Source organism: Astatotilapia calliptera, chromosome 13 (assembly GCF_964374335.1).
Source record: "Astatotilapia calliptera chromosome 13, fAstCal68.1, whole genome shotgun sequence".
Taxonomy (NCBI): domain Eukaryota; kingdom Metazoa; phylum Chordata; class Actinopteri; order Cichliformes; family Cichlidae; genus Astatotilapia; species Astatotilapia calliptera.
Genome location: NC_137434.1, coordinates 15381663 through 15399853, shown reverse-complemented (window position 1 = coordinate 15399853; position 18191 = coordinate 15381663). Strand labels below are relative to the sequence as shown.

Below are 18191 nucleotides of genomic sequence, written 5' to 3'. Positions count from 1 at the left end.
AAAAACAAAAAAAACAAAAAACTTAAGAGGTTTTTCATCTCTTTACATTAGATTGAGTATCTCATAGTTCTAGGGAGGAATACATAGAATAACTTTTACAGAAATTACTACCTAAAAATATACAAGCACAGACACAAACATGAGGAGTAAAGCCAACAAATGATTCATTATATAACATAAAACAGCGCCGTTTAAACAGTATAAGAATCTTTACATGTAGCTCCTTGGTCTGCAGCTTTCTTAATTGTACTTAAAAACATTTCTGGGAAGCTTAAGTTAATACAAAAGTCTTATTTTTTATTTTACAACCCCATCAAAAGTTGTTTTTAAAATATTTGAGTAGCAAATTTGATTTCTATCATTATATTCTTTGAATAGAGGACCCTCACCCCAATATAGAGATCTGAAGACAAAGCAAACAGTTCTGCGATGATAAGACAACAGATGTGAACCAGGTGCTCGATGGAAATTTACCTGGGGAAACTGGTTTCCAGTGTGCTACTCTGAACTCGCATCAGATAGTTAAGCACTGGCCCTGTTGTCTCCAGCCTGTTTAGCACTGAAGCCAATGGGCCAGATGACAGCTGGATGTCTGAGACACATGGATGACATATCAAGGATAGACTTACATGAAAGTTATTTACCATCACAATAAGAATGATCTAACAGCAATATTTCTACATTAATATACTGCAGGTTTCAGATGTTTACAGTTCTTACATTAGCAATAATAGAAAAGGAAAAAAAATACACCGTCAATTCATAAGAAAAATAGATTGCCGTTAATAGTGGAAAACAGTGCAAAGAATATTCTGGGGTGTTTTTTGTTGGCTTGCTTGTCTGTTTATTTTTAGAAATTGTTTACAAAAAAATTGAAAAACAAAACAAAATCAAAACAAGTCTAAAACATAGAAAATAAAAACACACTTCTGTTAGCGCCTGGTGCTCTGGTCCAGACACGCTGCATACCACCTTTCTCCAGTACCTCAACGTTTTATGCTGAAGGTGTAAGGTAACCGTGTTAGTGTGTGCGCACTGCTGTGAGTGTGTGCGTGTTTGCATGTGTGTGTATGTGTATGGGTGTGTGTCTGTCAGTGTTTGTGTGTGTTTAAGATTTAGCGTAGTGGTTCTCAACTCCGGTCCTCAAGCTCCGGCACTGTACAGGTTTTTGTTCCAACCAGGTCCTACAAAAACAAATAATTGAGTTTTTAAAAACCGAACGTTGAATTTTGATACTAAGAGTGCACACAGTTTTCTGCAGCCTGCAAAAACATGTCAAATAAAAGCTAAGCATTCCTTCCCTGTGACATGAGCACAACAGAAACAGTGACGTGCGAGGCTGACGGGAACGCACGCCTGAGAGACCCGAGGTTGGAACAAGAACCCGCTGACATGGGCGCCGCTGCGAGCACTCGGACAACCGGACACGCCAACTCTGGCTCAAACATTGTGGTGAGCGATGATTGCGGGACGAGGGAGGTGGGGGGGTAAACACACATACACGCACACTGCCAGCCCGCCAGACTCACCACACCACTAAGAGGACTGGTTGTAGCCGGGCAGACTAGGGCCAAGGCTGAGCACCAATGATCATGTGAGGGAGGTAGAGTGGCTGAACTGGCCTTTGTGTGATGGCAATAAGCTCGATTGGTCAATCTATTTCACCACCCACTCTCCTTTTATCATGAAAGAACACAAATAAAAATTAACTCAACATAAGCGCTCGAAGCCGCCCTCCCTGACCCCTCTTGCTAGCATGTTGGCTCAGGTGGATCCCAGTAAGTTTTTTGGGGGGGGGAGAAAAAAAAAATACAAAAACAAAACGAGTTGGGACCCCCCTCGTCTACTGGGACGACTGGGAGTTGTCATTCTTGCTCTCCTGACTGGAGGGTGCCTTGTTGTTCCAGGGCGAGTGTGCCCCCAGTGCAGGTGAGCTGTTGAAACTGTCCTCATCCTCCAGGCCATTCGCCCCATCGTACTGCGTGTTCTCCAGCCGCGTGATCAGACGCTCGTCCTCGTCACCAAACTCCCCTCCCATCAGAGTGGGCTCGCCCACCATCATCACATCCTAAAGGGGACAGCAAGGGCCGGTACAAATTATCCCCATAATACAGGGGGGTGCGCGGAATGACTGCACGCATGGGTCACTAACCCTGAACTCAACTCTGTAGTTGTTCATTTCGTTTTGGTTTTTGCTTTAGGTGCAATCTGACTGGGCTCAATTCCAGCATTACATTTATTTGTTTTATGAACGTCATTATACTGGAAATCAAGGGAACCCAAGTATTAAAAGCTTTCCATTTTAGTGTCCTCTTATTCTGAACCAAATCACAACTGGACAATGTGTGTTCAGGTCATCTACTCAGACATTTAAGTAGTCCATGTGGCCCTGACTCCCTGTCCCGAGAACCAGGGTCGAGAAGCCTTTCCTACTGGCCAGAAGTGGGCATCCCTGATCCTTGAGTGCTGCATCACGGGGGTTTTCATTCCACCTCGGGTCTCGTTCGCTCAGTCAAACAAGCAGTGCTGTGTGAAATCACGTGCTCTGATAGACTCAGTGGTAACTCTAAGACCGGGATAACACGGCAGATTTAGAGTGAAAGCCTAACTATCCCACTGGAAATCAGAGCAAGGTTAACCCTACCCCACAGACCCAAAATATATTAAGCAGAGACGGAGGTCAGTAGTACCTCCTCTATATGATAGACCGTTTAACCTGTGGCCCTAGAGGACCAGGGACTGCCCATCACTGGATCACATGAGGGGGTCTAAAACCTAAATCTATCCTCTGTAGAATTACAAAAAACAAAACCACACACACACGCACACACACACACCCCCACACACACACACACACACACACAAAAACCTAATCCCACCAAACTCCGAGTCCAAATGCCTCCCTGACCTACCTCCACCCAAACCTGGTACTACAACTAAACATGCTAGCAACCCCAGCTCCCACCCAATATACGCATACAAAGAATTTTCTGACCCCTCTGCCCTTCTTTCCAACCCTTACACCCTTTTTTTCCCCCCCATGCCTTGCTCAGCTGAAGTTTGGAGGTGCAGACAGAAGTCAAGTAGATGTAATGCTTACAGGTACCTGGCTGGAGAGTGAAAAGCTGTTGGCTGGACTCTTCTTTTTACTGTTGCTGTTGTTATTGCTGCCTCCGCCAGAGCTCACGGTGCTCCCGCCGGACACCTTCCTTTTCCGCCGCTTGTTTGGAGCTTGTCTGGCAGGCTCAGCTACAAGCACAGAAAGACATGTTTCACATAAATCTCTATAAATCACTAGTTTCTAGGTCATTTACAGATAAGAAACTATCACGCAGCAGCTGCTGGATTTTAGTATGGGTGCTTCAAAGCTTAAATTGAAAGGGTAACTATCATAAATGCCACTGGCTATTTCAAACGCGTTACCTGGAGGCGCTACCATTCTTTGCCACTTTTGGAAGAGGCAGGTCTTCAGGCAGTCTCTGGGGCTCAAACTATAGGTTTTATGCCTAGACATCAATTCTTGCATGGGTTCCAATATCACACATAGCTTAAGGGAAGACGAGAGAGGCCAAAGTTGAATGATAGATGTTAGATTGTTCCAAACACAGATAATTCACCAATATGTTACCAAAAAAAAGAAGAAAAAAAAAAAAGAACAAGATCAAGAAGGAAATTTGCTTACACGGAGGTAGTTGAGCGTGGAGTTGGACAGCCCACATCTGGTGATATTTTTAGCCAGCTGATCAAGCATCTGGGGATCCTGGAGGATAGGGGGAAAAAAACAAACAAGTAATGACCAATTGCACGCACGGTACGTGAATCTGAGTATTAAAGAGGGGCTTGTTTACACGGCAACTCACATGCATAGCCAAAATGCTCCTCGGTAGGACCTCTCTGTGTTGTCTGATGCTGAAGTGCCACGTCTTGATCCTCATCATGTCGTCAAACATAAACTCTAGGTACAGGCGGCCCTCAACACAAATCTAAATCAAACAGCAGAGATCATGGGTTACCATCTCAACAAAAGGTTCAGAGACAATTGTGCGTCTATTATCCACACTGGCATTACCTGTGTAAACATAGGTTTGCCGTTCTGGGTCACCATGGTGCACTGGTCACAATCGAGAGACACAAAGTTACTATGGAACGACTCCTTTGGATGCTTCAAAACATAGAAGAGCTCAGTGGCGCCCCCCTCAAAGATACTTCTGAAGTACCGGGGAATCAACGTTCTGCCGATGGCTGCAGACAAAATGTGCCAAAGTTAAAAGCTTAAAGCTGACAGGACATTAAAAAAAAAAAAAAAAAAAGCCGTCATCTGATTTATAAAAACCTTATAATACGGTACAACCCCAACAGACCACTCTTCTCTTAGACAGCAGGACATTTAAAAGTAGCATGGGAGGCAGAGCCTTCAGCTTTCAGGCCCCTCTCCTGTGGAACCAGCTCCCAGTTTGGATTCAGGAGACACCCTCTACTTTTAAGATTAGGCTTAAAACCTTACTTTTTGATAAAGCTTATATTTGGGGCTGGATCAGGTGATCCTCAATCCTATTTAGTTATGCTCCAATAGCTCTGGGCTGCTGGGGCCTTGCCATAATGCAGCAAGTGTTTCCTCTTCACTTACTTCTTTTCACTCTGATTATAAACCACTCTGCATTTAATCATTAGTTATTATTAATCTCTGGTTCTTTTCTACAGTGTGTCTTTTGTCCTGTCTCTCATTCCCACTGTTGCCAAGTGCTTGCTCATAAGCAGGTCACCTGATTGTTGGGGTTTTCTCTTTATTATTGTAGGGTGTTAAAATAAAACATATTCAATGACAAGCAGCTATCATTTCTTTGAAAACATATTTCTTACTGTATCGTTTTGGACCATCTTCCAGACAGAAAGTGATCGTGAGCATAGCATCATCTTCAAAAAACTCTGTGGTGAAGGCATCCCACCAGAGATTGTCACAGTCCTATGAGCAGAAGAAGAAACATTTTTCAGTTTTTGATTCCTCAAAATGTGCAGTGAGTTATGTTAAAATAGGTCATGTTCAAAAGGAAGAACAGATGCCATTTGAAAAAAACAAGAACTAGAAATTCATATACCTGCACCTCTCCTATAACCTTTCTACTCCTCAGGACAACAGAATGAAACGCACGCAAAAAGCCCTGCGATTGGCGACCTGTCCATGGTGTACCTGAATCTCACCCTGTGACACCTCAGATGATAGTCATTCAGCAGCTTTAAGCATTTTCTTAAAGATAAATGTTAAAGTGTGTTTTCCTGGATAAGCAACCAAACCCAACAATTCACTTTCCTGAAAGTAAAACTCAATTCCAGTAGTTCTTCCAGCTGTAGCATTTCCTGTAGTGTGCAAACAGCCTCACAACGTAACAACACATAATGGCTACTCTTTTGCCCGTTTAGGCATAGAAACAGTTGGTACTCCAATTATGTTTTAGCCAGGTTTATCAGATAATCCTATTAGAGTCTGGATGTAACTCAAGTCTGAGTTCTGACTTAATTTTCTCGCATAATCCCTAACATGGTTACCTACACATCAACAGCTGTTGGGAGGGAAATCTAAAAATAGGGCAACAGTACCGGTAAGTGGTTTACAGGATCTGCAAAATGTAGTTCTACGAGGACTTTATTACATTTCCTGCTTGGAAATAAAAGACAGGCTCTGTGTTTTTGTGAAACAGTTTGTGTTGGGTTGCTACTACACTGTGTGAAATACAAAACGATTCTCACCTCTGTCCAGTTCTGTAATCTTTTGTTCAGCTCATATATCCGGTAGTCTGTCTGGTTCCCATACGGTGTGGGTCTCCTGAAACAGAAAATGGGGATATTCAACACCCTGCAGTGGGGGCTGCTTCAGTGCACTTACACCCGTAGTGCAAACAAAAGCAATAATCCAAGAGCAGCTTCAAACTAAATGCAGCATAAATTTTTGAACAGTATATGCTATATAAAGGACTTCTGACCTAAAACAGGATCAAATGGCATTAATTATTTAAGCATCAATGTGCTCACCCCATTCCAGGCTCCATGTATGAGGGGGGATACATGGGTGTAGGCCTAGGACAAAAAAAAAAAAAAAAAAAAAGATATTGATAATCTCCACCAAGCATGTATGCCTTTAATAACATTCTGCAAATAGATTGCATTTCATAACCTCTCCATATTATTAAAATTAAATAAATAAATGTAAAAACAGACGTCTTATATTCTTAAGTAAACATCAAGAAAACTGATTTTATAATAAAAACAAGAAGCCTGCAAGAAGTCAAAAGATAAGACATCAAGAGGGTAACAAATGGCATAATTTACTGGCTGAATGAATTCACAAATTTCCCTTGAGAGCTCAGCTCAGACCTACCCCACATCTCTGTCCAGCATAGCGCCTGGGTGGAAGGGGGGAAAGCTGCCGCCGTTGGGGGGCTCCTTAGGAGAGTACAGCTTGAATGACTTTGACGAACAGCCTGCACACAACCCCGGAGCAGAGGAGGAGGAGGAGGGGGGGGGGGGGGGGGGGCAGAGAATTAAAGGAGATTTAGATTACTTTGGATTTAGCTCATTCAAATCGCAGCAACATCTCAGTAATCTAATGTTGGATGATTTTGTTCAGACTTGTTCAAATAAAAGCCCACTGCCATAACAATTTCCTGCTGCTCTCATCATCTAATGCACCTTCAATCTGCTAAATGGACAAGAAAACAAATGATTGTTTTGGGGAGGGGGGGTATATTTATTAACCTGTAGACATCTGAAAACACAAACTGCAAAATGAGTGGAAACCAGATCCACTGGCATATTTTTTGTATTTTTGTGGCACCTGTACCATTACTGGTGACCCTCCTCTCAACATACAGCCCTATGTGAACCTAAAACCATGCCTCTCTACACTGTGTGCTGGACTCCCCCCTCTTGCTGCCTCTTCTATACCCATCCCCCCCCCCATCCCTACACTGGCTGTTGTTAACCCCTGTCTGCCCAGATAACACAGTCATGCTCAAACAATCTGGCAGTGCTGAGAAAACATCTACTCAAGAAGGCTCCACACAAACAGCTGCTTCAAGTTTTAGGGTCTCAAAAGATATTTTATACCCAGGTTGTAGGAAAACAACCCCTAGAAATCTGAGTCAGACCGGCCAGTCACAGCAACCCTCCAGTTCCCCTACCCTTTGAAGCAGACACAGAAGTGGGGCACCAACATGAGGAATTTAAAGTATGTTTTGATAGGCAGGTATTAGCAACATTTAAATAACAGCAAAACCCATTTGTATCCAGTTGTTTAACAATGCCTACACTGCCTGTAAATGTGGTATTCCCAACAGGCACCTGCATAATGTTAATTTGACCTACAATTTATGCACAACGGTTGGTCACTGTCTGCTTGGCATAGGAAAGAGGGGGCTGTACTTAATTAAAACCAGCAGGGGGAGAAACGTGGACTCCCAGCGCCATGCATGCTAATGCAAACCAAAACCATAGAGGGGTGTAAATGTAAGATTTTTGCCACTTTCTGTGAACTGATCGAGTTATCTACATGTGCACCAATTCTCAAATGGTGATTGTTAGGTTCAAACAGAGAGAGAAAAACATTAATTGTCCTCCTTCACCACACACTACTACAACTCCTCCTCCATTTACTTTCACCCTTTTCTTCCTTCTTTCTGTATACTCTCAAGAGTCATGGTAGGTCATCTTCTCCTCCCTATTAGTATGAGGCTGATCTTGCTCAAGGCCACCCAACAATGGTTCCCTACACATTACCTCTGACCTATACACCCACCCCCAGCAAGTCTAGCCATTAGTCCCAGACTGCATTCAGGCCCATATGATAAGCCTTTGTTCATTTTGATGCTGATCCCACAGCTTTGTGCAAAACATAATGTCCAGTGTAACAAATCACATCTCTATTGTGAAAAAACAAAAAAAACAACCTTTCTTCAATCACAACCCTTAATGTGAAAACAGAAACAGCTACAATGAAGCTACAATCAAATTATGCAAAGATATTTTAAAACAAAGGCCCTGAGGAAAAAAAAATGTTGACACATGGGGGATTCTCACCTCTAACATAAATACACACACAAATATGAGGTTCAATCAGCAGTACTAACCCATCTAAAAAAAAAAAAAAACCCTGCAGATCATTAGATCCTTATGCATGTAAACAACTACTAACACGAAAAGACAGGCTCAGAGGCACCTGAGGTTAAAGGATGTCACGTACTGACAAATGACTACAGTCCTTAAGCATCCTTGAACAGAGTAAACTTTAACAAGGTGAGAGATGCATATTTCACTACGCTAACAAAAGGTTAACTTAACTGGACTTTGATGCAGTTCAGTCCGCCCAAACTGCTTAATGCAAACAATAGAGCTGCATCCAGAGGATGGCCATCAGCCAATAAAACATCCAAAGCTATGTGCAAGACTCCTAACGTATTTGCACAGCTCTCTGGTGTCACCTCATTGCTCCGTGTATTCACATGCATGAGCAGTATACCTGTAAAAATGCGCGAGCATCCACTTTAACAGCACGGGCCAGGCGTAAACTGAACCACAGGGCCGCGTTCATTAACATTAACCGTTTGCAGAAAACGGATGCCATTGCTAAGCTATTAACCCACTTGCTAAATATCACCGCCCTCCGCTCCCTATCCCCCCGTGTCTGTTTACGATCAATTTCAGCGGATATTGTGAACCTGTGATGCTGCTAACCTGGTATACCAGTTCGATTGAGTTACCTGCAGAGAAACGTCCACCTAAACGCGGTGCTGCTCAACACCTCGGGTCGGTGTTTCTAGCCAGCTAGCCTTGCTGCTAGCCGGAGCGGCTGGATGGTGAATTCTCCGCCGCTGATAATGTACTCTTGTGGTCCTAAACCAAACAGCTGACGACGGGAACTGAAACACTCCCGCTACTTCCCCGCTTCTGGTGAATTTGCAATTCCTGCTTATATGTTTTAAATGTCATTTGTCTGGAGGACTGTGTTCTACTACTACCGGACCCTTTGTTCCTGCCAGCCGAGACACGAACAAACAAAGGCCCCGCCTTCCTCCAGGCTCCTCCGCCCATCCCTACACACAGACCGGGACAAAAATCTCAGGCCCCAGTCAAGACAAATTGGGGCCCCCAATTTGTCCCATCAGTAGACCAGTGGCCCCCAGTGTAGTACAAGGTGGGTCCCCATTGCGAGGAACAACCGTCTCACTTAATCTTATTCCACAGTCTGACAGCATTGTGGGCCATGCCGTTTCTGTGCCAGCCCTGCGCTGAAGTATAGTGGGTATGAATAATATTTGGGTCAGCAGAGTTTAGGAGGGTAAGGTAGCTCTTTTTTCTTCTTTCATTGATGCAATCAAATATCCATCTGCACTTTGCCTACTGTATTTATTACAAGTCATAAAGTGTCATAGTCTATAATAGCATTGTAATAAGATGCCACACAAGTGAAATACACTGAAACATGTAGCTCACTTGCAAGTCTATCTTTTTGTCCAAGTATTACATGTGACATATCTCAGATATTTAACTATCTTGCACTTCACTTTGTTAAAATTGTGTGTGAACAGGCTGATTTTTAAAACACACCACATTGCTCCCTAACTGCAGTGCTAGATAATTAAATATCTTAATACTTGACCAAGTAACCACGTGTTGCAAAAAGAAAAAAAAATGCATCATTATGTCTGCACTTTTTTTTTCCCCTCATTCAAGCATTTTTAATCTAAAAAGTTACATATACTTCATTACTGCTCAGTAAAAGCTGAATCTCAGATTTCATGATCAGATATGGCTGCAATAAAATATGTCTTTTTCCTACTTTAACTGTGGATCAAAGTGACAGGATTATGTCCCGTGAAACTGCAGTGTCTGAGATGATTTCTTCTCAACTTCCCACGCAGAGTGTCCGACCATTTATGAAAGCTCTGTGTGAGGGCACTGAAACAGTCAATCAGTCATAATGATCACTCATGAAGAATGAGTAGTCCTTTTAGAATATGCTGTAAAAGTAACACTGTGTTAGCAGTGCTGGACCCATTTAAACTAGTGGTCATCCAAGTCCTGCACAATCTTAAAACCCCTTAACCTTTATTCTTTTCATGGAGTGTGAATCAAACATCCTATTTATACCATTAAATCAGTTATGACTTGCTACCGACATAGCGCTTTTAATTGTAGCTTTGTAAAGGCCTATTAAAAGTGATTGACGCGGCTGATGACTCAAATCTTTTCAACCACAGCTCTGTGCCCGTCATAGCCTCAGTTCGCGTAGGCTAATCTGCAGCCTCACTTTTAATCAATAACCACTCTAATGTTTACAAGCAATATATTTGAGGCCTAGAGAACCATTTGTGGTCTCAAAGTGCATTTTAAGCTCATTTGTTGAGGCTTTCACTTGAGCTGCCAGTCAGTTAGAATTTCTATAAGCCGGGAGTGCAGCCTAGGGAAGTGAAGCTATGCTTTTTGAGATGTACAGTAAACACATCTGACCCACACCAGCGTCTCTCAGCGCACAAACCCTATGTTATATATAGAGCAGAGATATGTAAAACTGTATGCAAAAAAAAAAAAAAAAAAAAAAGCAGGCACTGCTGTACGCAGTTTTCAGAGAAGGATGCACCACCTGTGGTCTAATCTGTTAGTGATAACACAAGCCCAACTTTGAGATCGCTTGTTGAACAAAACCAAAGCTGGCTGGTGTATCAACTCCTTGTGCAAGTCAGTTTTGATGGACTTGCACAGAGGTGTGAAAGGACAGCATCTCCCTCTGCTGGCAAATGCTGATAAAAGAAAAAAATTTTTATCTCATGCTTCAAAGTAGAATGAATTTACTGTCCTGGAGTTTACAGTAATATTTGATTTTGGCCATAACAACAAATTTGTACATGCTCCGCTGTAGTTGTATATTAAATTCTATCATCAACAATATACATATGCACAAAATCCATTAGTGTGGATTTCATGGCAATATGCATTACCACATGCATTACTCTGAACTGAATCCTCTTTAATCTGTATTCGGTAAGAGTCACATTTAGCACATAGTCACCTGGCAGGCAGTGATAACATTAAAGGCACCATAGCGCAGGAACTAAGTCCTATTTTGGTCTCAGAAAAGGAGGTTTTGAACGGCACAGGTATTCGTGTACAAACACCGATATATCGTCTTTTTTTTATATCTATCTATCTATCTATACACACGCACACGCACACACAGAGAGAGAGTTGGGCCGACTTGCATTCAGTCTGCTTTGTCTTGCTCGACTTCTGTGCTTTGTTTCATTGTTGCAAAAAAAGGTTTTTCCATTTTTATTTATTCATTGGTTATTTAAACTCTGGCTTGCTTAGGCAAATAATATACTAGGAAAAACTGATATTGATAAACAAAGTAGGTCATCACACACTAGCCACATGTAATTATGCCTCGAAAACATTTTCCAGGCCCTTCAAATGCATTACGACTTTGACCAAGCGTGTGACAAAAGAGCTTTTAGCAGCACTGAGGAAATCTGAAGAAAGCTGGTGAAGAAGAGGATGTTCCAATTCCTGTTGCTGCTTTTTTAGACACCGCAGTGGAAGTATAAGCCTGTCTGGGAAACTGTTGTGACACCTGACTGGAAGTGATAGCAACAAGGCAGGAGACTGTCCTAACACAGGCGTCACCCAGAGGATGCTGCTGTGGTTTACCGAGAGGAAGTTAACAGTGTGTGTTCAAGACATGGCAAAGGATAACGACAGAGAGAAAAACCTCATGTCTGTGTGAAGGTCTGTGTCGTGAACAGTAGCAACAACACAGATCTCGGACCTGCAGCCAGACTGAATTAACAAATTCCTTGGAAAGAGTTAAAATTTTAGGTTTTAAAATGAATTTCACAGTCTCCCTGCTGAAATGAAATTCGTGGGGGTGGTAAGTTCTCCAGATAAAATTTTAGCTGTTTAAACTTAAGAACTAAGACAGACTACGATATTATTTAGAGACTAAGCATGGAAATCCCCAAAAGGGTATAAAGACACAGCATTTAATTGTAATGAAATATGTAAACTTAAAGCGATGCACAACATCACTTACTCTCTTACCCAAAATTAGAAGCAGAAGAAACAACTTACAGCAAAACTCCCTTCAATAATGTCAGTGTTTCAATATTAGTCTTGATTTGCATAAAACTGATCAAATATAAGGCTTGCCATTCAGCGCTCTAACCCATCTTGACACCAACTTTACTTTGCACAGGTTGAATAATTCATGATACATTTAATAAAAAGGGGGAGAAAAAACAAATCTGGTTGGATTAATAAACCATTCCTGGTGTTGAGTCCACATAGGCGGCACAAAGATATAGTTTTCAGCTCTCCTTATACTTTGTTTTTACAGCAGTCTGCTGTCGTCTTCACTAGCTTGTACATGTTTTACAATTACAGGTGTGCTTCAATAGAAAAATAATTTCCTCCCCATTTCGATGTCTCCCTATCCTCCCCCTGTTTTCAGCTGGGTGGCACATGCCAGCTTTCTCTTGCCATCCTGTCAGCCTGCAGCAGATGTGACATCACTACAGCTCATCTCCACTCTCCCCCCCCCAACAAAAAAAAAAAAATTCTCCGACTCCCCCAGCATCTCTGTCTGTCTCCCACGCATTCCTTCTTTCTCTCTGCCTCTGCACACACAGCCATTTTGATCTAGCAAACAAGATCTGAGAGTCTCAGTAGAATAGAGAGAGGCGGGGAAAGGAGAAGAAGCAAGAGAATTGAGGAGAAAAAGAAAGCGAGGCAGGCTTTTCAGTTCAGTGAGATAAAGCTGAAGGAGTCACGTTGTTGTGTAACAGTAATCACACAAAAAAAAAAATCCTAGCTGTTTGGCTGCCATCTTGGCTCTGCTTTAAGTCACTTTTCTTTAATCAGGAACCACGTGACTTTCTGCATGAGGTAACGCCACTTTTACTGCAAAAGGCAGTAGGCGAGGGATGAAGGAGTGACTGAAAGGGAGAGGAAGAGAGGGTGAAAGAGGGAAAGGAAGAGGGGCGAGAGAGTGAGATGAGGAAGGCAGAAATGGGAGGGAGGGGTTAGAGTGGGATGGGTGAGAGACGGAGAGAGTGGTGAGCAAAGGGGAGCGCATGCTTGAGTGGGTGCATGCGAGAATGGGGGGGGTATCTTCAGCTCACAAGCAATCTATTTTTACCATTTAGCCTGAACAAAGGATGTGATTGGCTCCACTGTGTTAGGACGAATCTCCTTCACGCAAGGAACAAAGCCTTAAAAAGGTTAATTCACAGCAAAGTCACAACAACAGCAGGATGTCACAGGGTTGTCACCGAGCTAGACAGCCATGAGAATGCCGTTCTTTATTCTGGCTTATAAACAGCAAGTATGCCTAGTGAAAAAACAAAACACATCTGTGCAATTCTGACCGAATAAATGTGAAAATGATGTTAGAACTATAGACAACTTGTTTTTACAATGTAGATTCATGCAGGAATGATGGGGAAGATCTCCCATTCAGGAACATACAAGAATGTAAACAAACCAGCCTTCAAATATAATGATTTACAGCATGCAGACACAGGGAGGGAGACAGAGAGAGAGAGAGAGAGAAAGAGAAACAGCAAACCAGCTTGGATCAACATGACTCTGGTTATTTGTGAGACCTACCAGCCTAAACTTGTCCTAGCAGGCTCCTCGTGATGGTGCACAAACGAGCGAGTGTACTTGCATCCTGCACTGCAAATTTTTCCAAGCACGCATGTGTAAGCCTATGTAAGTCTGTGACTGTTTAAGCGGTGGTACACGGCATGCACATGGCAGATCACTCTGGTGGACCGTGTTCTCCGTACATCCTTCAAAAACATGTGGATGTCATTAAAAGTTTCTGCTCCACAGTACGGTCTGTTAACAGGGGGAACGAAGGAGGCAGAGTCACTGAAATGCTACAGGAGGGAGAAAAGAACCTAGATAGTACAGAAACAAAAACATCTGAGAGAAGGACATCAAGCAGAGGCCCTAATATTACTCCATTTGATAGCTGATTGCCCATGAATCAGAGCAGCCCCATTAAAATGATACTGACACCCTAATTCAATCTGCCCTCTCCAAAATCCCCCGAGCAGATGCTACGATTCAATTTCTATCTGATATCTTTTCCAATGTGATGCACAGAGCCCGTCCCCTGGCACCGTGAGGCTTTTCACTGTGTGCAAGGCAACCATCTCTGTAGCCTGCCTGCTCTCAGTGGGATACTTTTAAAGAGAAATTGCTCCAAAGTCAAAAAAAGGGGGATCAAACACACCATGAAGAGAACAGATTAGAAGATGTACTTGATAAAAACTGCCAAAACATTTTGCTTGCCAGAGACTGACATGTGCAGACAGACTCCGACTGTACTAGATGCTCTTCCTCTTGCTCTGATAGAGTAGCACAAGAGCCAACTGTAGATCCTGAATATCAATAACACTCAATTCTGTGGTTATAATCCATACTTTAGCTAACCGTTAAAGCTTAAGAGTGCAAGTCTTATTTTCTGAAAGACATGCAGGAATGCAAAATGCAAAGTCACAATGACAAAGAGCTGTGCAATAGCCCAAATGTAGCTTAACTCTAGGCAAGTTGGTTAAGTCTTAAGTACCCTCATTAATAGTTTAAATCCATCAAGGGAGCTTTAAACCATTTTGAAGCAAGTAAATTAAAGTACTTTTGCCTCATTCAGTTCTGACCCCCGGGACAAATCTAAAATGTATGTGACACTAAGCAGTGAGTTCCAACAACTCTTCTAGATGTACAAGAGCCCTAATATCCGTTAAGCAAAACTACAGTGGCCAGATGAAGCTGAGAAATGGAGTACTTATTGATATCTCAGTCTCTGTATGTGGTAAAACTCAAAGAGCCATTGATCAACCGCACAGCAGGCTAGCGTGACTGAGAGGCTCTGCTGAACAACTCAATCCTAAAGTGTGGTAGCCTCAGTCTATAACCTTGTTTTAGGACATGTGCTGCGAGTGAAGCATGGATTCACCGCCACACTGCATGCCCACACAAACTCACACTCGCATAGCTTGACGTTGGCCCTAGGGGGGTTTGCAGCACTTTTACATAAGTCATCTTTTGACAGCACCACTGAGCACAGAGACGGAGGAGGAAAGAGGGAGATCAGAGACAGGAAGAGATAAAGAAGAGAGAGTAGGCACTCACCGGGACATGCACAACCTCCAACAGACATCTTCTCACATGTTGGGTTCTTCTCTAAACGAAACAGCTGCACTCAGTCCACACGCTGCTCGCATGGGCCAACTCTGAGGAAAACAACACAGACAGAGGGGTGGAGAGATAAGAGGGAGTGGTACAAAGCAGGGCATGTACACCACAACTACACTCCTCTCTCTCTCCGTCAGAGGCAGGAAGTTGGCACTGGTGCTCTAGCTGCATCATTAATAGGCATATTGCAACACAAGTGGGAGGGAAAATAGAGAAAGGAGTGAAATAGGAAGAAAAGAGTGTGTGAGACTGGAGTAAGTAATATGGACTGGAGCAAGGGAGCGTGTGTGAAATGGAGAATGCAGGAGGGAGGCAATTAGAGCAAAGGAGAGGAAAAAGAGAAACTGCACAAGGTGTGTGTGTGTGCGCGTGCGTGTCAGTGATGCATCGTCTATTTTTGCCCGGTGCTGCTGTGGGAGATAAACATACTCAGTAGGAGCCCAGAGGCAGAGGGTCATTACCGCCAAACAAACACGCATGCACAAACACACTCTCACACACACACCGTGCCTCATGTATGACAGATTTTCATCTCTCTTTCCGTCTCCCTCTCCTTCCTTTTGTTTTTCTGCTGCAGAGAAAACGCGGGTGTTAATCACTACAGACAGTATCGATTAAAAATGCAAAGCCCACCTGGAGCGCAGGGACACCGGAGACCCATGGGAGGCAGGAGGCGCGTGCGTGCGCAAATGCGCACAAGCCCACAACCAAGAGCTGAGTGTAAACAGTCTGACTCCATTGCAAACGTCTGTTCAGCAAACCCTACTTCTTTTTCCTTTTTTTTGGCTTTTTAATCTTACTGAACTGTCAGTTTAATCTCCTCACTCTGTTGATATTACTTTGACCTTTCTGCAGCTTGATGTGATTGTGATTCATTTCCTCTCCCTCCTCCATTTCACTGGTTTCCTTTTCCTTTCATCCCACAACTTCTCTTGGCCCAAGCGTGCCTGCTCTCTGAGCCAATAATCTCATAATCTCACACATCACTACACAAACACACAAGCACATAACCGACTCTCATAATTTAGATGTCTTTGTTGCTCATCTACTTCATCCTGTCAAATGGGTGAAAGTCTATGCGGTGAATTATCACCAAATTATTGAGACTAAACGGGAAACGGTGAAAAGGTTTAAAGATGATAGGAAATGAGCCTGGGTCATAACTGCGTCAGTAAATATCGGGCAGAATACTTTTTTTTTTTTAAACAAAGATGCATGTGTCCCAGAGGCCATTTCTGCATTACCAGTCAGAATTTGGAAAACCATGGAAAAAGTTTGCACTGTTTTTTTTTTTAATGCAGCATAATGAGTTAGGGTGCACACAAAGTAACGCAGAAGAGTCAAAAAATAGATAGCAGTTAGCTCAAAAGTAATGGATCAGTGGTTGATCGCTACAAAAGGCACAAGTAAAAAGTTTAGTAAACAGCTAAAGTAGAAGATAAATGGCTAAAATAGAAGCCAGTAGAATAGTGTATGTCATGCAGTCCAGGTTACAGGTTAGCTGGCAATTTTACAGCATTTTCTTTTTTTTAAACAGTGCTGCCTAGTTTGGGTTGAAATTTAGTTTAAAAATATGACATATGTGTGGACTATGTGAAAAACTTGGGGGGGGGGGGGGGGGGGGTTGTTGATAGTGGGCTACATAACCACTGGTCTATGATATCCGTGTTGTCCCTGCATTAACAAAGGACTCCCAAGTGAGTTGAAGCCTCGTTTAACAAACCTCTGTTTTCCATTTTCTGTCACTCACAACCAATATGCCAACACAAGACAAACAACTGTCTCCACAGAAATGAAAGCTGACGGGCACATTCCCAACACAGCAGCTCACTGGCAGACGCATCACAGTTAAATGTCATACACAGTGTCAGACAGACACTGCTCTTAGGACCAAGACACAATGAACAACCCTGCGGGCGTCCTCGTTTCCCTTTACTTGTCTTCTCCCCTCCTCTTTTCATTTGCCCTTCTCACACACAGACTTTTTTTGGCGTCTTTTGTTTCAACGGTGTTTGTCTTTCGGAGTCATCTCATCTCAATCTGCCGTTTCGTCACAGTTCAGTGTTTTTGTGCACCTCGATGGTCGCGATCAGTGGGTTTGACATCAAGACAACATCCTGCTACTTGTGAACTCTGAGCAACACAAGATATGAGAGAACAACAGAGACATCCCCAATAATGCAAGAAAAACAAACAGAAATAAAGAGCGTGAGGGAAGAAAGAGCAGGGAGGGTGTGCGAATGGGATTTTTGGAAATGGCTCCTGTTTCCAGGAGTGATAATGCTTTGAAGCCGAGCGCTTCAGCACTAACTGCACTGTTGTTCATCCTCTTTCTCACTCTCCTCTCTGCCTCTCACTCTCCCTGCTTGTGCAGATGCAGAGATTCCCGCTCTGTCAACACATTGCACAAAAAAGCTCTCTGAGAATAATGAAGTTCCCCCCTCTGTTCGCCTCCTTCTCTCCACTGTGGGAGCACGCAGCAGCAGCAGTTCCATAACACTATGTGACAGACAGCAAAGTGCCTGCACACAGACATGCTGCCAGCTTGGCTTACTGAGGCATGCGTCTCATCCTAGTGTGTTGTCTTTACACAGTGTAAAAACACTCCACAGAGCACCTTGATTCTTCATAAATATCTATTAAAATGTTTGAAAGGCTCTTGGTGCCACCATCGCCTTCCTCTCACTCTTTTGTCTTCCAGGTGTTCTACCCCCCCCCCCGCTTTTCTTTTCTCCACTATCTCTCTCACTCTCTCATTTACAGACAAACACTCTTAAATGTCCTCCATATCTGTGCTTACCTTTGTCTTCCTCTTTCTCCTCTTACCACACTCGCGCGAAAAAGTCCGCTCAGGCCAGCCACGCAGAGGAAACCAAGCTGGGCCAGCAGAGAGAGAGTGAGGGAGGAAGAATGTGATGAGCAGATGCAGATAGGAGACACAA

At 43.1% G+C, this 18191-nt stretch overlaps 1 protein-coding gene across 6 annotated transcripts; it reads right to left on the bottom strand.

The window, feature by feature from the left end:
* ldb1a (LIM domain binding 1a) lies at window positions 1-18191 on the bottom strand. Of its 6 annotated transcripts, none has more exons than XM_026189550.2 (12): window positions 18050-18191; window positions 15187-15287; window positions 6374-6476; window positions 6028-6072; window positions 5746-5821; window positions 4861-4963; window positions 4070-4242; window positions 3861-3983; window positions 3683-3760; window positions 3424-3547; window positions 3101-3249; window positions 1-1184 (listed from the first exon to the last, which is right to left on the bottom strand). In XM_026189550.2, exons 2-12 carry the CDS (start codon window positions 15212-15214, stop codon window positions 1131-1133), a joined length of 1056 nt encoding a protein of 351 aa, XP_026045335.1. In that variant the 5' UTR covers window positions 15215-15287; window positions 18050-18191; the 3' UTR covers window positions 1-1130. The 6 variants fall into 6 exon arrangements, with proteins under 6 accessions (XP_026045335.1, XP_026045336.1, XP_026045331.1 ...); XM_026189551.2 differs by having other exon boundaries at window positions 3107-3249; XM_026189546.2 differs by lacking the exon at window positions 1-1184 and adding an exon at window positions 1678-2068.

Bases quoted from the DNA above. Each gene is read 5' to 3' on its own strand.
- ldb1a (XM_026189546.2), bottom strand. From the start codon at position 15,214: ATGTCTGTTGGAGGTTGTGCATGTCCCG. The intron at 6,073-6,373 runs GTAGGTCTGAGC...TTTTTGTCCTAG, and splicing joins ATGCTGGACAGAGATGTGGG to GCCTACACCCATGTATCCCC. The intron at 3,548-3,682 runs GTAAGCAAATTT...TCTTCCCTTAAG, and splicing joins CCACGCTCAACTACCTCCGT to CTATGTGTGATATTGGAACC.